This window comes from Choloepus didactylus, chromosome 25 (assembly GCF_015220235.1).
Source record: "Choloepus didactylus isolate mChoDid1 chromosome 25, mChoDid1.pri, whole genome shotgun sequence".
NCBI lineage: Eukaryota > Metazoa > Chordata > Mammalia > Pilosa > Megalonychidae > Choloepus > Choloepus didactylus.
This window is the reverse complement of record NC_051331.1, coordinates 2,883,587-2,902,372: the sequence shown is the minus strand read 5'-3', so window position 1 is coordinate 2,902,372 and position 18,786 is coordinate 2,883,587. Positions and strand designations below refer to the sequence as shown.

Sequence of the window (18,786 nt, the reverse complement as noted above, 5' to 3'; positions counted from 1 at the left end):
CCCACCTGGGGTGCTGGAAACGGGGGAGCAAGATTCGGGAGCTATTCTGGACCTCCCAAAGAACCAGCATGTGAGGGATGAAAGAAAGGTGTCAACAAAGATGGGTGTCACTCAAGGTAACTCAGGACAAGCAAGTCTGAGTGGAAGACGACGACTTCAGCTGCGGACCTGCTGAGTTTGAAGCATCTTCGATGAATACAGAAGGCAGGGATGGCTGCGCCACGTTTGGAGAACCAAGAACCATCAGTGGGAAGTATCAGAAGTCACAGGAGTGAATGAGACGGCCCCGAAACAGAGACCAGAGCGTTGACAGAAAGAACCATGAGGAACACCAACATTTAAGGCACGGGTGGAGACCCCCAAAAAAGATGGCTATGAAATCTAATGCAGCACCCAGAGAGAAGCAGAAGTGGGTGGTAGAGCAGGTGAGTCACGTGAGAGAGTGCCACAAAAAAGAGTCTTTCCAGTGGGAAAATGATCAATAGTCTCAAAACACCAGAGGCTGAAGCTTTCTTTGACCAGAGATAGATGAGCAAAGCATGAGAGGCAGTGAGGCCGAGTCTTCTGGAATCTTCCGGAATCTTCTAGAAGATTCTTGGGTGAGTCCTGAAACCTCTCTGTAGCGCCTCCAGGGTGACTTGAGACACTGAGGCCAGGCAGGCGCTGGCACTATCTCTGAGAAGCAGCTTGGATCTTCTCCGAGAAGCCGGAGCGATCCAGAGCTTGTCGTCTGAAGCTGTTCCTTCTTCGAGTCCAACATCCAACTGAACACACTTCCGTGCCTGGGACAGTGACTTGTCGCGGGCCTCGGTTTCCTCACCACAGAACGGGGATAAACAATCAACATCTACCTCTCTGGGGTAGCGTGAGGGTTAAATGTTGAGCACACTGCCCATACTTAAGATTTTCCTTCACACCCTCGGCTCCCCTGGCCCCTCAGAGGGCGGCGGGGACGCTGGGACAAGGCTCGAGTGGGGCCCTGGAGTGGCCCGCACACCCTCTGTGGCGGAGGCCGGGGTATCACTAGGTCCGGAGTCCATCTCCAGCGGCCTCTCCTCCCCAGCAACGAACGCCCTTCGCCCGCTTTCCTCCTCAGCTCCCCGCGATCCGACGCCAAAGTCGCAGCCTCCACCCAGCCGCTCCTTCCCGCGCTCGCCCCGGCGTCGACTGCGGCTGCGCGGGCCCGGGGGGGGGCGAAACCCGGAAACACCCCCACGCGCGTGTGCCCTCTGCTGGCGCCAACGGTCTCCCCAGCGCGCGTGCGCACCTCGCAGGCCCCGCCCCCGGGTTGCGGGCGCGCGGGGCCGTTGGCGAAGCTCACCGCCCTCCGCCCCTCCCTAAGGGGGCGGGGCCGTTCCCAGAATCGCGGGTGGGAAGGCGTAGCCCTTGGAGGTCACGTCCCCGCCCCGTTCTGCATTTGAAGCCCGTCGATTACCCGCCGTTGGCCAATCGCAGTGCTCCCTGTCACGAGCGCCGGCCAATGGGAGGCGCGCTCGGGCCGCTTCCGGCTCCGCGCGACGGGCGGGGCACGGGGGCGGACGTCGGGCGCGGTGATGCGCGGCGGGCCGGCAGCCAATGGAGGGCGGGCTCAGCGCTGATGGACGGGACCGGCTGCCAGTGGCGAGGAGCGGGCCGCACTTCCCGTCCGAGACAGAGTGTAATATGGCGAAGACCTACGATTACCTGTTCAAGCTGCTGCTGATCGGGGACTCGGGGGTGGGGAAGACCTGTGTCCTGTTCCGCTTCTCCGAGGACGCCTTCAACTCCACCTTCATCTCCACCATAGGTAACGCGGCCGGGGGGCGACCGGGGTCGCTGGGGGAACCCCGGACTCGCCCCTAAGGAGCTGGGGTGGAGGGCGCCGGGGACCGAGGGGTCTGAGAGGGTCCAGCGGGCCTGAGGGGCGACAACCAGCCGCCTCCACCGCCGATCGGGGGCTTCCCGGGGCACAGAGGGGAGCACGAGGGACGGGGGGGGGGCGTGTGCCCATTTTGCAGATGGGAACACTGAGGCTCCCACCCTCAGCCGTCTGGTCAAGGAGTGTGTGTCCTGGGCTGGGGTCTCCGCGCCCGTCCTCTCGCTCTGTCCTCGCAGCAGATCTCCGGGCCGTTCTTTGGGGGGTCCCCGTCTTGCAGAAGTGGACACTGAGGCTTTGGAAGTTGGCCGTGGGAGCACGATGGTGGCAGGTGGCAGGCACTTTCTGTGCATTCTCACGCCCTGAGCAGAACTCTGCATCACAGAGGAGGAATTGGAGGCTGAGGGAAGGAAGAGGAAAGATCCACCCAAGATCACACAGTCTGCAGGGTGCGATTGGAACCCAGCTCTGCCTGACTCCAGAACCCCCAGGGCCACCATCACACAGGTGCCAGCTGGCCCACCTCGGAGCCAGGTCCCCAACCCACACCCTTCCGGCTCTTTCCTCTGGACAGTTCAAGGTTGAGCCCTCTCCTTAGTCCTGTTTTCCCTGTGGGTGAATTTTTTTCCGGAAGAAACAGTGAGAAGGAGTCAGGGACCTTCCGTCCCAGTCAAGGGCGACAGCACTGGCAGGTGACAGCTGCCCCCCCACCCCCACCCCGGGACCTGTCATCCCCAAGGAGTTGCCAGATTAAAAAAAAAAAGCCTTGGTGGGAAACTAAAACCAGCCTCCACCCCGGGCAGCCTTGACTTCCCTATCACGTAGCCCAGGACGCCGGCTGTCACTTTGCAAAAGGAGCCTTGCTCGCAGAGCCAGCCCACGTTGTGGCTGAGCAGAGTTGGCTTGGTACAGCTCAAGTTCCGACATCCACAAAGGTGGAGCTGACTTCGCTCTGCTTCCCAAAAGCCATCATTGCTCCCTTCAGAAAGTTGGACCTAGTAGTAACAGTGACTAAATGCAGTGGCCGGTGAGCCACGCAGCCTCGCTTGGGAGCGGGCAAGTGGGGAGACGGTTGCCAGAGCTGGGAGCTTATTCCAAATGGAGAAAACCTAACCTGTGTTTCATAAATCAAGTAGGGCGCCAGATGTAAAGTACGGAGCATTGGACCGGAAGCCATCGGACCTGGGCTTCAGTAGCCGTTTAGCCTTGAAGGAGCCCCCCTGCCTCTCTGATCTCCATTTTTTCCAAATTAAGGGTAGGGCTCTCTGCCTTGGCCAGTGCCTGGGGGTTGAGGATCAAAACTACCTGGATTAAGAGGTAGACACCACCTCGATGGAGCAGAATGGGCTCTTTGGGTGGCATCATCTCCCTGGGCACAAAATGTGTCAGAATCCCACCCCCTTCCAGCACCCCAAGGTCAGCCCTTGGGGTTACTCTTGCCTCTCCCCAGCAATCAGGAAGTGGCATTAACTCCTGGCCCATTCTAGCTTGAGCTCAGCCGCAGACCTCAGTTTTCCAGCCTCGGAAACAACTTGTTCCTCACGTGTGCTGGTGAGGCCCGTTTTGGACTTAACGTTTCTCGATTAGGTTTTAATCCTCAACCCCCAAACCCCATCCAGCCCTTTTAGGACCCCTAGAAGGAGGCATCAAATCTATTCCATTCACGGACAAGAACGCAGGTCACTCGAGGTCGTGCGGGAAGGTGGAGGTGGGGGTTGAACCCCGACTCCCCAGCACCACCCCGATATTCTTCCCGTCGCGTGTGTGGTTTCACCGCAGCTCTGTCCGCCCGGGGAAGTGTAGTACGCCGTTACTTTGAAGTCCTGGCCTCGTAAAGTTGATGCTTCCTCATTAAACCAGGAGTGCTAATAAAACCCGGGAGACGTGCAGAGCAGAGTGCTGTTGCGGGCTCTGCCGATAGAGCAGTGAGTTTTGATTTCCTGGATCCTTGTGTGTCTGGGTCAGGAGGTGGAGAAAGTTTTAGGAAGAGCCAACGCTGGGCCGCTAAGTCCCAAAATATGACTCACTGCCTAATAGGTGATTTCTGGATTGGCACTGCCCATACCCCTGGGCATATAGATCAGGCATTGAGTGGCTGTTCGTTTGCTGCCCAGGAGATGTTTTGCCAAAGCCTCTCCTCATCAGCTCCATCGATAACTTGTGACGTGAACTTGGCCCTGTGGCTCCTGGGGTCAGTTCTCGGCAGCCAGGCCCTGTCCCCCCACCGATGCCTGCTGCGTGCCAGGCGACCCCCTCAGGGCAGGGGCTGCAGAGGTGAATCGGAAGACAGACAGGTAATATTGCCTGTGCACAGGGCCGGGCCCCTGACAGGTGGTTTATTCAGCCCCTGTCGTTCTGAGCCCTGGGAGGTGGAGCAGTGATGGAGACGTGTTTATCGCCTGCCCTCAAAGAGCTTGTGTTCTAAAAGGGGGGATTAAGGTGCAGGTTTGTAGTCCCCTTGGTTCCCAGGATGACTCCTGCGGCAGGCAAGGATGGAATTCGCATCATTAGTTCCAAGCAGTCAAACGAGACCCAGGCTGCCTGGAACAAGCCCTTGCTTGGGTGTCTCCCCTCCACAGCCCTTTCAGATCCATTACTCAGAGTTTCTGGGAACAAATGTATAACCTCAGGGCGTTATAAGGGCTCTGGTGAAACCAGGCAGGTAAGGGGACAGAGCACGAGGGTAGTCAGGGAGGGCTTCCCTGAGGAGACAACTTCACAGGGACCTGAGTGACGGGCGGAGGGAGACCCAGCGACAGAAGGAAAGAACATTCCAGAAGCGGGACGAGTACGGACAGAAGCCCCGCAGCAGGAACGTGCTTGCAATGTGGAGGGAGCAGCCCAGAGCACAGTTAGCTGGAGGGGAGGCAGCGAGGTCACCCATCAGGGCCTCAGAGCACCCAGCAGCACTGTGGACTCTTCTGCACGTTGGGGGAAGCTTCTGGAAGGCTGCTTTTTTTTGAACAGCTTTGTTGAGATATAATTCAGGTACCATTCAGTCCACCCACATCAAGCGTGCAATTCCCTGGCTTTTCGTATATTCACAGATTTACGCAGTCATTGCCGCTGTCAGTTTTAGAAGATTTTCTTTATGCCACACAGAAACCATGCACCCTTTAACCGTCCCCCATCTTAGTCCCTCCACCCCTCCCAACCCTAAGCAACTTCTCATCTGCTTTCCATCTCTCTGGATTTGCCTGTTCTTGCATTTCATCTGAACGGAATCACGCAAACGTGGCCTCTCGGGTCTGACTTCCTTCATTCAGTGTGATAGTTTTGAGGCTCACCCATGCCATAGCGTGAATCAGAGCTCCATTGCTTTTTATGGCTGAATAGTATTCCAGCGTGTGGCTGGACCCCGTTTTGTTTATCCGTGAGGTGATGAGACTCTACTAACGGGGGCCGGGACCCTCTGAGCCTGGAGGACGAGGCGCAGGGTGGCAGGACACGGGTAGGAGGAGGCTCGGGTGGCGGCTGGGGAAGGGACCAGACCCGAGCATCGGGGCTGCCTCGGTTTGACCACCGGCTCTGCCACTTGCCAGCTTTGCTCTGCGCCTCGGGTTCCCTTCCTAGGAGAGGGACTCGTATCCCCAAATGCCTTCAGACTCCTGCGGGTTCCGGGATCCCGCCCGGCAGTGCCTGTGGGGGCTCCAGGAGCCGTGACGGCTGCAAGCTGCCCGGATTGGCAAACCCCCCATCCTAAGAAATGGGCTTTTCACAACATGCCCTTTTTTTTTTCCTTTTCTTTCAGGAATTGACTTTAAAATCAGAACCATAGAACTTGATGGAAAGAGAATCAAACTGCAGATATGGTAAGTCTGCTTTTTTGGGGGGCCCCCTTCTGGTGTGTGCTTCCAGCCAGAGCCCCTGCTCCCCTCCCCGGGGCCGTGGCCCTGGTCCCTTGATGCCTCACACCTCGGGCTCTCTCACAGCCCACACCCAGCCCAGAGCGTGTGCCCTGCTGCCCACCGGGGCCCGGGCTCTGTGGTGGCATCTTCTGGGCAGCGTCCACTCCGCCTTCCCAAATCCCGGCCCATCCATGTGGGTTTGGGCTGCGGACCCGGTCTATCCCCGTGGAACTTGGGGTGAGCCCCTGCACCCGGCAGCGGTGCTCCTGAGGGCTGGAGGCCGGGAAGCGGCCGGCCCAGGAGTTCCCCTTTGATCCTGTGGGGTCCAGCGTGGCTTCCTCTTTCTTCTCCGGGGGAAGCCCAGAGCTGAAACAGCACCGAGGCTGGGCCCAGCGGTGAGCCCTGTCCCCTTCCTCAGACCTGGGGGGCGGCTTCCTGTGCCCTGATACAAGGAGGGCAGGGGTGAGCTCAGAGTCCCCATCAGTGACGCCGACTGGGGTCCCCACTGTGCTCGGAAGGCCGGGTTCTGATGGTCTATCTGCTGTGCAGAACCAGCAGCCTGGAGCAGCGTGCACTGGGGGTGTGGGATATGCCCCCTCGCAGGGGACACCCAGGGTGGGCACAGCGCATCGGTGGTGGAGCTTGGAGCCCCCTCCCTGCTGCTGGGCCCCTCCCTGCCAGGCCCAGTGGAGGCGTCACCCGCTGCTCTCAACTTGGGCCGACTTTGGCCCCTGAACCTGGGTGAGGCCGAACGCCTCGTCGATCTGCCACCCCGGGCAGGAAGTTTCTCACCACCTTGTAAACCCTCAGCCATGGAAGTTTCTCTGCTTCCTGACACGTCTGCTCCCTGGCAGCCCTTGTGCCCAAGTCCAAAGTGACACGCTGCGTGCAGGCGGCAGTTTCGCTTTCCCTTCCTCCTCTCAGCCCACTGGGCAGGGCTGAGACTTCTCTCGAAACTGTGAGATGAAGCAGGGAGGCAACATGCACGCTGGGGAGCAGCGAGCAGGACCATAGCGTTTGACGTCACCCGCTTGTGGCATCAGAAACGCCACTCGCCCCTGATGTGAGGCGCTTCTGGGTAGTGTAGACCCACGGGGGGCAGGCGGGTTGCAGAGGAAGTGCCCGAGCCAGAAACGCAGGACACGGGTTCTGGGCCTGGAATCTGCGGTTCAGTGGCTTCTGGTGTATTCCTGGGGTGTCCTGCATGCCAGGAGCTGAGCTGGCACAGCTGAGCCCCCCTCGCCGGCTTCAGTCCCCCAATTGCACCCAGAAGGAAGGCTTTGCACCCCCCCAAACCAAGATGGCACATGCCGAGCATTTCCTAGACCGTGGGGGGCTCCGCGGGGTCTCATCCTCCAGAGCAGGGGCCATGGGGGGCTCGGCGGGGCCTCATCCTCTAGAGCAGGGGCCGTGAGGGGCTCGGCGGGGCCTCGTCCTCTAGAGCAGGGGCCTTGGGGGGCTCGGCGGGGCCTCATCCTCTAGAGCAGGGGCCGCAAGGGGCTTCATGGGGCCTTGTCCTCTAGAGCAGGGGCCACAGGGGGCTCGGCGGGCCTCGTCCTTCTCTAGAGCAGGGGCCGTGGAGTCGAGGACCCGTGAGAAAGCCGGGTGCCAGGGCAGCACCCACTATGCACTCCTGGTAGTGAGCCCCCACACTCACTTCTCTAACGCCCTCTCCTTCTCGCATCTAGGGACACGGCCGGCCAGGAGCGCTTCCGGACCATCACAACGGCCTACTACCGGGGCGCCATGGTAGGAACCCGCCCTGTCCTGTCTCAGGGTCAGAGCGAGCATCCCGCCGTCCCCGGGGGGCTGCACGCCGGCTCCTGGGGGTCCTGATCCAGTTAGTCTCAGACGTGGGCCTGGCCCCTCCCCACGGACACACCGTCTTCTGGCTCGAGCACTGAGCGCCGTGCGGTTTAAGTCAAGTGGAAACCTGACTCTGGGAAGGAGGGGCCAGCCCGGGAAGCCGGTTCTTCCAGGCGAGGTTGGGGGAGCCCGGCACGCCCGTCAGCCGGCGAGGAATCTCGGGGTCTCCCCGGTGCTGCCTTGCCTGGAGGGTGCCGTCATCCCAGGGCCCAGGCCCAAGGAGGCTCCAGGTGGCCGGAGGCTCGTCCATCCGACACCATCGAGCACCTTCTCTGGGCCAGGCCTCAGCAAGGCACGAGGGCGGCGGGTCACAGACATGGGGTGTGTGCCCCGAGTTGGGCGTGGGGGACCCGGAGGGGGAGGAGGGAGTCCCGGTTCCCTGTCGATAAGACGGAACTGAGAACAGGGCGGCCTCCCAGCGGCCTGATGGACCGAGTGCCCGTCCCTCCCCTGACTCCAGCTCTCGCTGCACCCCGGCCTTTCCACAGACCCCCGTCCTTTAGGCCTTAAATATTTACAGCTTCCCACGTGGCGCCCGAACGTGGTGGGAACTCGGTCACATTGCGCAACCGTAATGCTTCCTCATGAAAACTTATCTCCTGGTTTTCCCCTCACCTCAGTGTGCACCAGAGGTGCATGGGGCAGGGGCCTCGGGAGCCAGCTGTGTGGCCTCGGACAGGCCCCAACCCTCTCTGTGCTGTCGTGGCCCCCCTGCTGTGGTGCTCGGAGGCCACGGGTCCAGTGACCCTGCGAGGGGCGAGGGGGACGCTGCAGAATCTCCCTTGGCCCCCGGGACGTCCTTCAGCAGTACATCTGCCTGTTAGTTTGCTCGGGCTCCCAGCAGCCCCGGGAGGTTCCTGGGGAGCTGCAGGTGCCCCCGAGATGGGGCCAAGTCGCCAGTTTGGTCAGAGTCAGGCTTGAACCTTAGAGATCAATCTCTGAGCCTCGGTTTCCTCTCGTATGTGATGGCCACTTACCATCCCTCTCAGGGTTGTCACCAGGATCAGAAAGATGCCAGCTGCCGGGCTCTCCTGCCCCATAAACAGCCCCCCTTGTCCACGGTGACCGAGCTGGGGCCACACTGCCGCCCTCTCGGGGCCCAATGGCTGCCCCCCCGGTCACTCACGCCTCACCTGGGGAGCCTCGGGGACCTCAGTGCAGCCCGGCCTGTGCCCCAAGCCGGTCCCACTTGGGCGGGTGCTGGGACCGGGCCACCCCGGGCTCTCACCCCAGTTGTGCTGCTCACTTCCTCGTGCACCCCTAGGCAGGGGTCTCATTCCCCCTGGGAGCCCCCACCACGGTCCCGGCACATGTAGCAGATGCTCAGATAACAGAGGCCCAGTAGTGGGCCGGGAAGCCAGACAAGGGGGCACCTGCCAGGCCTGAGAGGCGCCCATGGGCAACGCAGGAGGCCGAGCTCAGCAGAGGGGCCGACGGGGCCGGGAAGGGTGGACTGGGCGCCTCCTGCCAGCTGTGGGGGACCCAGGGGCCTGAGCAGGGAGGAGGGTCCCCTGGGGCCTGGGTGAGGGGTGGAGCGAACAGGGAGTGGGGCAGAGGCCTGGGTGCACCCTGGAGGTGGATGCTGGTTTCTGAGGTGGGCACCGATGGGGGCCAAGCCACTGGCTGGGTGGGGGACTGTCCAAGGTGGCGCAGCCCCCAGCCCGTGTCTCTCCCGCCCAGGGCATCATGCTGGTCTACGACATCACCAACGAGAAGTCGTTCGACAACATCCAGAACTGGATCCGGAACATTGAGGAGGTAAGGCCTCAGCTCGGCCCTCTCCCCTGGGTGGTCCCCGAGCTTCCATCAGGAACGCTGAGGCACTGGGACACATGAAGTGACTGGCCCGGAGCCCCACGGGCCGGCAGCCAGAGTTGGGGGGCGGCTCGAAGCCTGGAGGTCAGAGAGTGGACACCCCGTCGCTTCCAGGAGCCCAGGTCCCCACCAGGCTGTTGCGTCAGCCGAGCTCGCGGTCCCAAGAGGGTAGACACACACTGAGCGTCCGGTGCTTTCTGCAGGCAGGATTCCAGAACCCCTCGACCCCTTTGTTGGTGGGGGTGAGAAGGTGTGCCGGGCTGTACTTTGAGCTACAGCAGGGCAGGGCGTGAGCTGCTCGGAGTCGCCTGTGTTGGGGTGGCCTGGTCTCCCTGCTGCCCGTGGCCTCCCCTCTCCGGGCAGGCCCTCCTGGGCGGGGAAAGGAACCACCCACCTGGGTCCTCAGGGACCCCTTGTCTCCGGCCAGTCGGCGAGAGGAGCGAGACGGGGCAGCTGGAGCTCCCCAGGAAGGCAGTTGCTCCCCGAGGCCCGTCCTTGAGGACGTGTGGCAACGCCAGCGGGACCTGCGGGAAGGGTGGCGAAGAAGGCCTCTCGGGGGGTTCTGGAGCCCAGAGAGAGGTGGGGCAGGCAGGGGCGGCCCCAGAGGCTGGTGGCACCACCTGTAGCGAAGACACGCTAATGGCCAAAACGTTCCAGAAAGCGTGCCCAGACGGAGTCGCTCCCAGGAGCCCAGCCTTGGCTGTGGGCTCAGGCCCCCGGCCTCTCAGCGAAGGGCTGCAGCTCCAGTGGTGGGGCCTGCCCTGCGCCGGGGTCCAGCCACCCCGCCTGAGCCCCCCGCTCACCCTCTCCCCACAGCACGCCTCTGCTGACGTCGAAAAGATGATCCTCGGGAACAAGTGCGACGTCAACGAAAAGAGACAGGTGTCCAAGGAGCGGGGAGAAAAGGTGGGTGCCGCAGGGCGGGGTGGCGGGGTTCCCGAAAGGCCGAGAACCCAGGCAGCATCTGTCTGTCCGTCCGGCTCCCCCTCCCGCACCCTCCCTCGGCTGACTTGCGCCTCTTCCTCCCTCACAGCTGGCCCTGGACTACGGGATCAAGTTCATGGAGACCAGCGCCAAGGCCAACATCAACGTGGAGAACGTGAGTCCCGGGGCCGCCGGGGAGGGCCCTGGGTTAGGACCCCAGCAGCACAGGCCCCGGGCCGACCACCTGGGACACAGACACAGGGCTGCAGGCGGGGAAACCGAGGCTTAGAGCAGCACAGAGAGGCCCTGACGAGCCTGGGGACGAGGCTGCCTTGCAGCTGACCCGGCTTTCCCTCCGTTCTCTCCTGGTGCTCGTTGCAAAGTGACCTCACACATCACTCCCAACCTTCAACCCTCGCTGGCTCCCTATCGCTGACGCAGGATGAGGCCCCCCCCACCTGCAGGCCTTAGACACGTTCCGTGTTATTAGGGTTCTCTAGGGGAACAGAACCAACAGGAGACATCTGTAAATATGAGATTTTATAGAAGTGTCTCATGCAACTGTGGGGATGCACGAGTCCAAATTCCATAGGGCAGGCTGCGAGCTGGCAACTCCGATGAAGGTGTTCGCTGAACTCCCCGGGAGAGGCTGGCTGAAGGGGAGGTGGAAGTTCTCTCTCTTCTTCCTTGAAAGTCTTCAGCTGGTTGGGTTAAGTCCAGCTGATTGCATCCTCTAATTGCGGAAGACACTCCCTTCATTGATATAATCTGCCACAGATGCAATCAATTGATGATTTAATAAACCAGCCTTCTGGTTTGTTAACCAGCCACAAATGTCCTTGCAGTAATGGTTAGGCCAGTGCTTGCTTGACCAGACACCTGGGTGCCATCACCTGGTCGAGTTGATACATGAACCTAAACATCACGTTCCCTTCCCCTTTTGTGCCCATCAGACTCCTTTTTAATCGTTGGGGCCCAACCCAAATGGCCCCTGTCCCCCAGGGAACCTCCACCATCCCCCAGCCCCTGAGCCACCCTCCATGAGAGAACAGCATTCCTGTCACGTGGTTATTTGCTGAGGTTCTGCTTCTCCCACGAAACCAGGAGCCCTTGAGTGCAAAGCACAGGGCTGATCCATGTCTCTAACCCCTGCCCCAGGGGCAGGCAGGTGCATAGCGTGGGCTTCATAAACATCAACGAACGAGCAAAGGAAGGAAGGGAGGCCGTGGTTCAGAGCAGGCAGTGGAGGCCACAGTGGGGCCAGGCCAGCTTGAGTGCTCCGCTGTGCTCTGGGAGACGAACCATTCCCCGCCCCGGTTTGCCAGGGCTGCAGTGATGAGTAACGCACAGGGCGGCTTGAACGACAGGAACTCGTCTCCCAGTTGTGGAGGCCGAGGTCAAGGTGAAGGGGCTCTCTGGATCCGTAGCGTCCTGCAGCTGGCTCACGGCATCTGATCTGTGTCCCCCGTCACGCGGTCCTCTCTCCCCATCTGTCTCCTGCTCACCGTGTCCCAGCTTCCTCTGCTTGTGATTTCCTCTGAACCGTGACCCCTGATTCAGTTCAGCCTTGTCCTAACTGATCTCCTCTTCGAAGATGCTGTTTACAAGCACGTTCCTTCCCAGGCCTGGGGCTTAGGACTTGAACGTGTCTTTGTGGGGGTTAGGATTCAATCCATCGCACCCCATCCTGGCCCCCCGACTCCGCCCCACAGGCAGTGTGCACCGGCTCAGGGTGAGGGGCTGCCAGGCCTCCCCCACCAGGGCAGGACTCAAGATGAAACTTGTTTGGCCAAGCCCTCACCTCTGCCTGTGTTCAACCCCTGACAGACAGACAGAGTAGGGCCCTGGGGATGGGGCGGGGCCAGTTGTCCTGCCCTACTAGTCAGTTAACCCCTGGGGGCCTCAGGGGCTCTCTGAGCCTCAGTGTACTCTCTGGTGGGTCGAGCGCAGTTCCCACCCCCCAGGGGTTATTGGCTCAGGGGAGGGGACCCCTGTGAAAGTTCCTTGTCAGCCCTAAAGAGCTCTGCAGAGGTGAGGATTGGCGGGGATCTCGGGAGGGCTGGCTCCTGGCAGGTGGGAGCACAGCAGGGTCCACAGGGCACACTTGGGTCACCCTAAGAGCACATTGCACACACGTGTGTGACTGAGCACCCCAGGCCCCCCAAGAGCCCACTGTGCCCTGTAGACGCTCACTCCCTGCTTATTCTTACAGGCGTTTTTCACTCTCGCAAGGGACATCAAAGCAAAGATGGACAAAAAATTGGTGAGTGCGTGTTCTCCCCAGGCCCTGGCATGGCCCTGGTCGGGCCCAGCCAACCGCGGCTGCAGCGAGGAAGGTGTTCCGAGGTGGGGGAACCTGCTTTCAGGGCCAGCCAGGGCCCCCGTTAGGGCTTTGCAGGGACGGGGAAGGGTTTGCGGGGACAGGCCGCCCACTCCCCGCTCGGCTAGCCCTTGGGGGGCCGAGATCTCTCGGGAGCACAGCACTGGCTGGACAGACAGACAGGCCCTGGGAACACAGCACCACCCAGACAGACAGATGGGCCCGGAGCGTAGTGACAGGCCCCACCCGCCAAGCCCTGGGTAAGGGAAGGACACACAGCCCCCTCCTGTTGCACTCAGGAGCAGGGCGCTGGGGACCCATGACCACGTGTGAGGAGGGAACCCTTTTCCAAAGAGCAGCCTCCCCGATCACCCCCACAGCGCTAGCGCCAGGCACCTGTTCGCGGCAACGATTGCCTCAGCAGTGGTTGTTTCTTTTCTTGAATGGTAAACGTTACTTGCAGAGCAGTTTTAGCAAAATTGCACCGGAAATACCTGGAGTCCCTTATGCCCCCCCAGCCCACCGCGCACACACAGTTTCCCGTGACACTAGTATCTTGTGTTGGTGCTGCACACCTGCTGCAGTGGACGAGCCGGCAGCGAAGTGACATCGGTCATGGAAGTCCCAGCTGCCGCGCGGGGTCCCTGGGGGGGCGGTTCCCTGGAATGCCCTGTGTCCACCCTGAGGGAGCCGGGCAGGAGAACGTCACTGCCCTGGAAACGGCCTGTGCTCCCCCACTCGTCCCTTCATACACCCCCCAACTCGTGGCAGCTCTTCCTGTCGACTGTGGTAACACGTGCATAAGGAACGTAACACTCACCATCTCGATCCCTCGAGAGCTTGGAATCCAGGGGTTCCGGTACATTCACGGACGCTGCCCTGCCGTCCCCACCACCGGTACAGGCCTGCCCCAGCCCCCCCCCCAAAGCAGGAACTGCCCTCCTGGAGCCCGAGCTCCCCCACCCCCAGCCCCCGGGAACTTCTAATCTACCTTCCGTCTCTCTGAGTTCCCTTGTTCTAGATTTTTCATCTCCGTAAGGTCGTGCAACATTTCTTGTTCTGAGTCTGGCTTCTTTTAGCCACGTCGTGGCGGGCATTAGAGCTCCTTTCCTTTTCTCTACTGGGACACGTTACCTTGTACTGACAGCCTCACTTCATCTGTCCATTCACGTGCTGGTGGGCGCCCCAGCGTGTCTCGGGTCTAACAGCCGCTCTCCCGCTCTCCCCTTCTCCCAGCGAGTCCAGCAAGCCGGGGACCCCCTCTTCCTCCAGTTCTGAATGTGGCAACGGCTCTGCACCCCCAGTAGCCCCCATTCCCTCTGGCCTCCATGCTGTCCTGCCTGTGGGGCTCGGTCATCAGCGGCCCTTCCCTTTAATTTCTTACCATGTGGGAAATGGCATGTTCCACAGTACTCAGCATCAATAGATCCTTCTTGCCAAGAATCAGAACACTTTCTGGGCCTTTGGGGTACTCAGAGGTGCTAAACGCTGTCGGGAGTTCTCTTTCTTAGTTCCGGAAGCTGTTCTTTCCCTGGCCACGTCGTGTTCCTTCTCTGATCCCCTCCCTGCACTTGTAGCTTCCAAGGCCCAGTGAAATGAGAAGTTCCACAGAAAATACGAGACGTCCTGCAGGTAGTTCCAGCCAGATCAAAACAGATATATTTTCATAATTGCCAGGGGCTGTCAGTTGCCAGACACTGAGTAACGGCAGCTCTTTGGCCCAGACAGGAAACGTTCCATGTTAACCATCGTACTGACTGTTTTTCACGATGTTCTTCAGTGTGAAGACAAAAACTTGCTTCTCAGCCACCTTCCTGATGCACTTTTGCACTTGGGCAGTTAAGAGTTAACCCATTTCTTCACCCACGCTTTTTACACTCACCTGGTTACCTTCAGAACGCCCAGTAGCGTCTCCGGACACAGAACCTTCTAGTTTCTTTCTCTTGGTCAAATTGCAGATCCCTGGCAGTCACGAGCCCCGTTGCCAGCTCCCATTTACTCAGTTGTGCTCGGTGACATTGTCCTCTGGCTTTTGCGTCGGTCTTACCAGCTCCGCCTGCCCCATCTCTCCCAAGCACCCAGCTCAGCCAGTGCCCACCCCACTCCCCATGTCCCCCCTGCTGTCTGCCCTGGGCGCCCGGGCCTCAGCCCTCCCGGCCCACAGGCTCTGGCCAGCCCCCTCCCCACCTTGTCTGCGTCTTCCCTGCCATCCACCCCGCCAGCCCCAGCGCACACCAGGGCCCTTGCACCCCCTCCCCGCACCCCTTCCCCCTCCCAGAGTGCTCCCCCTGCCTTGATTTCCCGTGACCGTTGTAACAAGCTGCCACACGCTTAGTGGCTTAACACAGCACAGATCTGTCGCCTTGCAGTCTGGGCTGGCAGAGGTCCAGCGACTGGGCTCAAACCAAGGGGCCCCCAGGGCTGTGTCCCTTTTGGGGTTTCAGGGGACAATGTGTTTCCTGACCTGTCCCGCTTCTCCCTGCTGCTGCCTCCCGGCCCTGCCTTCATCTTCAAAGCCAGCAGCACAGCATCTCTTGATCCCCCTTGTGTCCTCTTTCCCTGGCCACACAGCAGGGACAGGCTTTTCTTGAAGGACCTGGGGGAGTGGATCAGCCCACCCAGAAAACTGCCCCATTCGGGGTCCTTAACTCGATCCGTCCGCAGAGCCTCTCTTATGTCTTCACGGGCTTCAGGATTAGCACATGGACTCCCCTGGGGGGGCTGTGAGTCTTCCCACCACACCCTGGACCGTCCCCACTGTCACTCCCTCACGTCACAGCGTCTGGTCAGCCGCTGCTGTCAAAACTCACCTCCCACCTCCACCTCCAGCCCCTCGCCCGTCTTCCTTTCCCTCTTATTACCCACCAGTGTGTGAAGTCGTACTGTTTACCTATTTACCCCGTACTTTCCATCTCCCCCACACAGCCTGAGCTCCCGGAGGCATTACTTGTTGAATAAAGTGAGGTTTTACCTGAGAGCTGAAAGATGAGAAGATAGGAACCAAAGAAAAGTGGGGAGAGCCTTTCAAACGGTGGGGGGCGGATAGGAGGGGAGTTGTAGGTAGGCAGGCCCATATCGCAGAGGCTTTGAACACGGGGCTACAGATTTGGGCAGTCCTCGGGAAACAGTGGGGCCCCCAGGGGCTTCTCAGGACAGAATGAGGTGACAGGTAGGCTCCAGCAGCCATGTGGGCGATGGTCAGTGAGACAGAGGGCACACCTGAGCCTCGGCACAGGGACAGAGCAGGCGGGGGTGGGAGGGACCTGTAACCCTTGGCTGGGTAGGTGGGTAGAAAGAAGGAAGGTGATCGGGAAGATGTTGGAGGAGTGGGAGGAAAAGGGGGATGGGAGGGTGAATGAATGGTTGAAAGAATGAGTGGTTGGAGGGGGTAGGTGGGTAATAGATGAAAAGTAGGTCTGTGGGTTTGTGAAGGAATGAGTGTTTGGTTAGGAGACAATTTGTTGGATGGTTGGTTGGTGGGAAGGGGAACGACTGGCAGATGAATGGATGGTTGGAAGGAGACTGATGGACAGAAAGATGGACAAATAGTTGGAAGAGGACCCATGGATGGTTGGTTGGAAGAGTACTAATGGGTGGATAAATGGATAGATAGGTAGATATGGATGGACAGAGCAGTGGACGGTTGGATACACAGATAGTTGGAAGGGAACCAGTGGGTGGGTGGTTGGAAGAGGACTGATGGATGGACAGATGGGTGGATAGATAAGTGATGGATGGATGGATGGCTAGATACAGGTGATGAATGGATGGGTAGATACAGATGATGGATGGATGAATGGATGGACAGACAGATAGATACACAATTGGAAGGGGACCCATGGATGGTTGGTTGGAAGAGTACTAATGGGTGGATAGATAGATAGATGATGGATGGATGGATAGAGAAATATGGATGGACAGACCAGTGGACGGATGGATACACAGATAGTTGGAAGGGAACCAGCGGATGGTGGTTGGAAGAGGACTGATGGATGGACAGATGGCTAGATAGATAAGTGACGGATGGATGGATAGATGGATAGATACAGGTGATGGATGGATGGTTGGGTAGATACAGATGATGGGTGGATGAATGGATGGACAGATAGATGGATAGATAGGTGATGGATGGATGGACGGACAGATGGACACACAGTTGGAAGGGGACCGATGGATGTGGATGGTTGGAAACTGACGGCCAGATGGATGGATAGCTAGGTAATGGATGGACGGGTAGACAGATGGCTGGAAGGAGACGACGGGTGGATGGTTGATTGGACAGCTGTTTGGACGTTGGTTGGTTGAAAGGGGGCCGACGGACGAGTGGATGGACAGACGGACGGAGGCGTGGCTGGACGGCAGCCTGAGGGGTGTGGGGCAGGGGCTCAGCCATAATCTCAGGAAACCTCTCGTGACCTCAGGAAGGCAACAGCCCCCAGGGCAGCAACCAGGGAGTCAAAATCACGCCCGACCAGCAGAAGAGGAGCTTCTTCCGGTGCGTCCTCCTGTGAGAGGCACCGCCGCCCTGAGCCCCGCTCACCGAGCTGACTGTGCCGCCCCCACGCGGGCCCCCGGCCCCCGGAACGCAATCGAGAAACCGTTTCATCCTGGTAACTGCCCGTCTCTTCCACCGCTGGAGATGGCGTCAGTGGAGAATCTGCTATTTTCCCCGTCACGTTGGCCCAACGGGCCCCCGCGCTGGGCCGCCAGGGAGAGACGGAGCCAGCGGGGCCGCCCACAGCCGCCAGCACGGCGGCCCTCGTCTCGGGGCTCCCATTCCTCATCCCGCCGGGAAGCCCCCCAAAGCCAGCAGAGGACCCAGGAGTGCCAGGGGCTCCAGCCGCCTTATGCCCCCACATCCCCGCCGCCGAGGCCCGGAAGCGCCTGCCCAGCCACCCCGCTCCCACCGTCGCCTCTTCCATTTCAGACAAGTACCTCTTCTGCCCCCCACCCTCCCGCCCCTTCTTTTTAACTGGCAAACCAAAGGGAAGCACAAATTCAGAAAATCCCGTGTGGCACTCAGAAGGGAGGAAGTGCGGCCAGGCCTTTCCTGTTCTCGACCAGGCTCTGGTCTCCAGGTCCTTCCGTGCCCTTCCATGCCCCTGCCACAGTGAGCAGGCGCACCCCGTGGTCCCTGGGCGAGCTTTGAGGGGATGCCGCCAGAGACCCTGAAAACAGGCCCCGTGGCCTGTCCCACGATCAGCCCCTCCTCCCCGTCCCCCCACGGTCTCCCAATCGGACTCTTCCTCGCGGAGGTCGTTTCTCCAGATCTGTAGTGCCACGAAGTGATTCCGGCTCTGCTTCCCAGCAGCAGGCCCAGCCGCCAGGACCAAGCACACGGCTCCAGCCGGGCGAGGCCCCAGGAGCGAGGCGGAATGTTCCAGAGGGCAGGCCGGTCACGGGGCAGGTGCTGCCCCGGCAGCTCCGCCTCCTCCTGAGAGACCGTGCCGTTGGGACCAGGTGCCCAGGGAGGGGGCCACCAATCACCGAGAGAGCCTTCGGTCCCTTTCCTTGCCCCCCACGCTGCATCATTCCAAGCCGTTGCGACGTAACGGCTCCAGTTTCCGAGTTAAAACCAACCTACCAGCAATAGTCTGCTCTCCCCTGGGATCTTTAACCTGCTCTGTTTACATCTATAAATGCACTTAAGGAATACAAACAAATTAAAGCTCATTTTAAAGTTAGTGGCTTTGAGGTCCCCTTTCTCCCCCTGGGCGCGTGGCCGTGGCCGGTGTGGACGGCGGGTTCGCAGGGAGTCTTAGGAAAACACGCAGCCCGGGCCAGCAGGGTCCTCGGGGCTGGTCAAGGTTGAAGTGTCCAGACTTGGGTCACCAGAAGCCTGAGGGCCGTCCCCGAAAAGATGACACCTCTCATGAAAAGAAGAACTTCAAGAAACATGTCCCTCCACAGCTGCACCCCCGGCTCTGCCCCGCTACACAGGACAATGGGGAGATGCCCAGACTCAGCTTCCACAAGTGCACGACCACTCAGACCACCACCGAGTCCCCACCGTGCCCCCAAGTCCTCTGGCCGGGGTCCCCACTGACACCCATCACCTGGTTGAGTCTTGGTTCTGGGCCACCCAGGAGGAGCCGGCACATGGGGCGCCCCTCCCCAGAACCTGGCTTCCCCTGGCCCCTGCCCCCCACCTCCCTGGC

At 60.3% G+C, this 18,786-nt stretch overlaps 1 protein-coding gene across 1 annotated transcript; it reads left to right on the top strand.

The window, feature by feature from the left end:
* Nucleotides 1-1,635: 1,635 nt before the first annotated feature.
* Nucleotides 1,636-18,312, top strand: RAB8A (RAB8A, member RAS oncogene family). The gene is made up of 8 exons (XM_037818394.1): nt 1,636-1,786; nt 5,607-5,667; nt 7,392-7,452; nt 9,250-9,327; nt 10,201-10,290; nt 10,418-10,483; nt 12,521-12,571; nt 17,050-18,312. Exons 1-8 carry the CDS (start codon nt 1,663-1,665, stop codon nt 17,137-17,139), a joined length of 621 nt encoding a protein of 206 aa, XP_037674322.1. The 5' UTR covers nt 1,636-1,662; the 3' UTR covers nt 17,140-18,312.
* Nucleotides 18,313-18,786: the final 474 nt, after the last annotated feature.

Excerpts from the sequence above, each read along its gene's own strand:
- RAB8A (XM_037818394.1), top strand. The coding sequence starts at position 1,663 with ATGGCGAAGACCTACGATTACCTGTTCAAGCTGCTGCTGATCGGGGAC. Across the intron at positions 5,668-7,391 it reads AGAATCAAACTGCAGATATG|GGACACGGCCGGCCAGGAGC; the intron begins GTAAGTCTGCTT and ends TCTCGCATCTAG. Across the intron at positions 12,572-17,049 it reads CAAAGATGGACAAAAAATTG|GAAGGCAACAGCCCCCAGGG; the intron begins GTGAGTGCGTGT and ends TCGTGACCTCAG.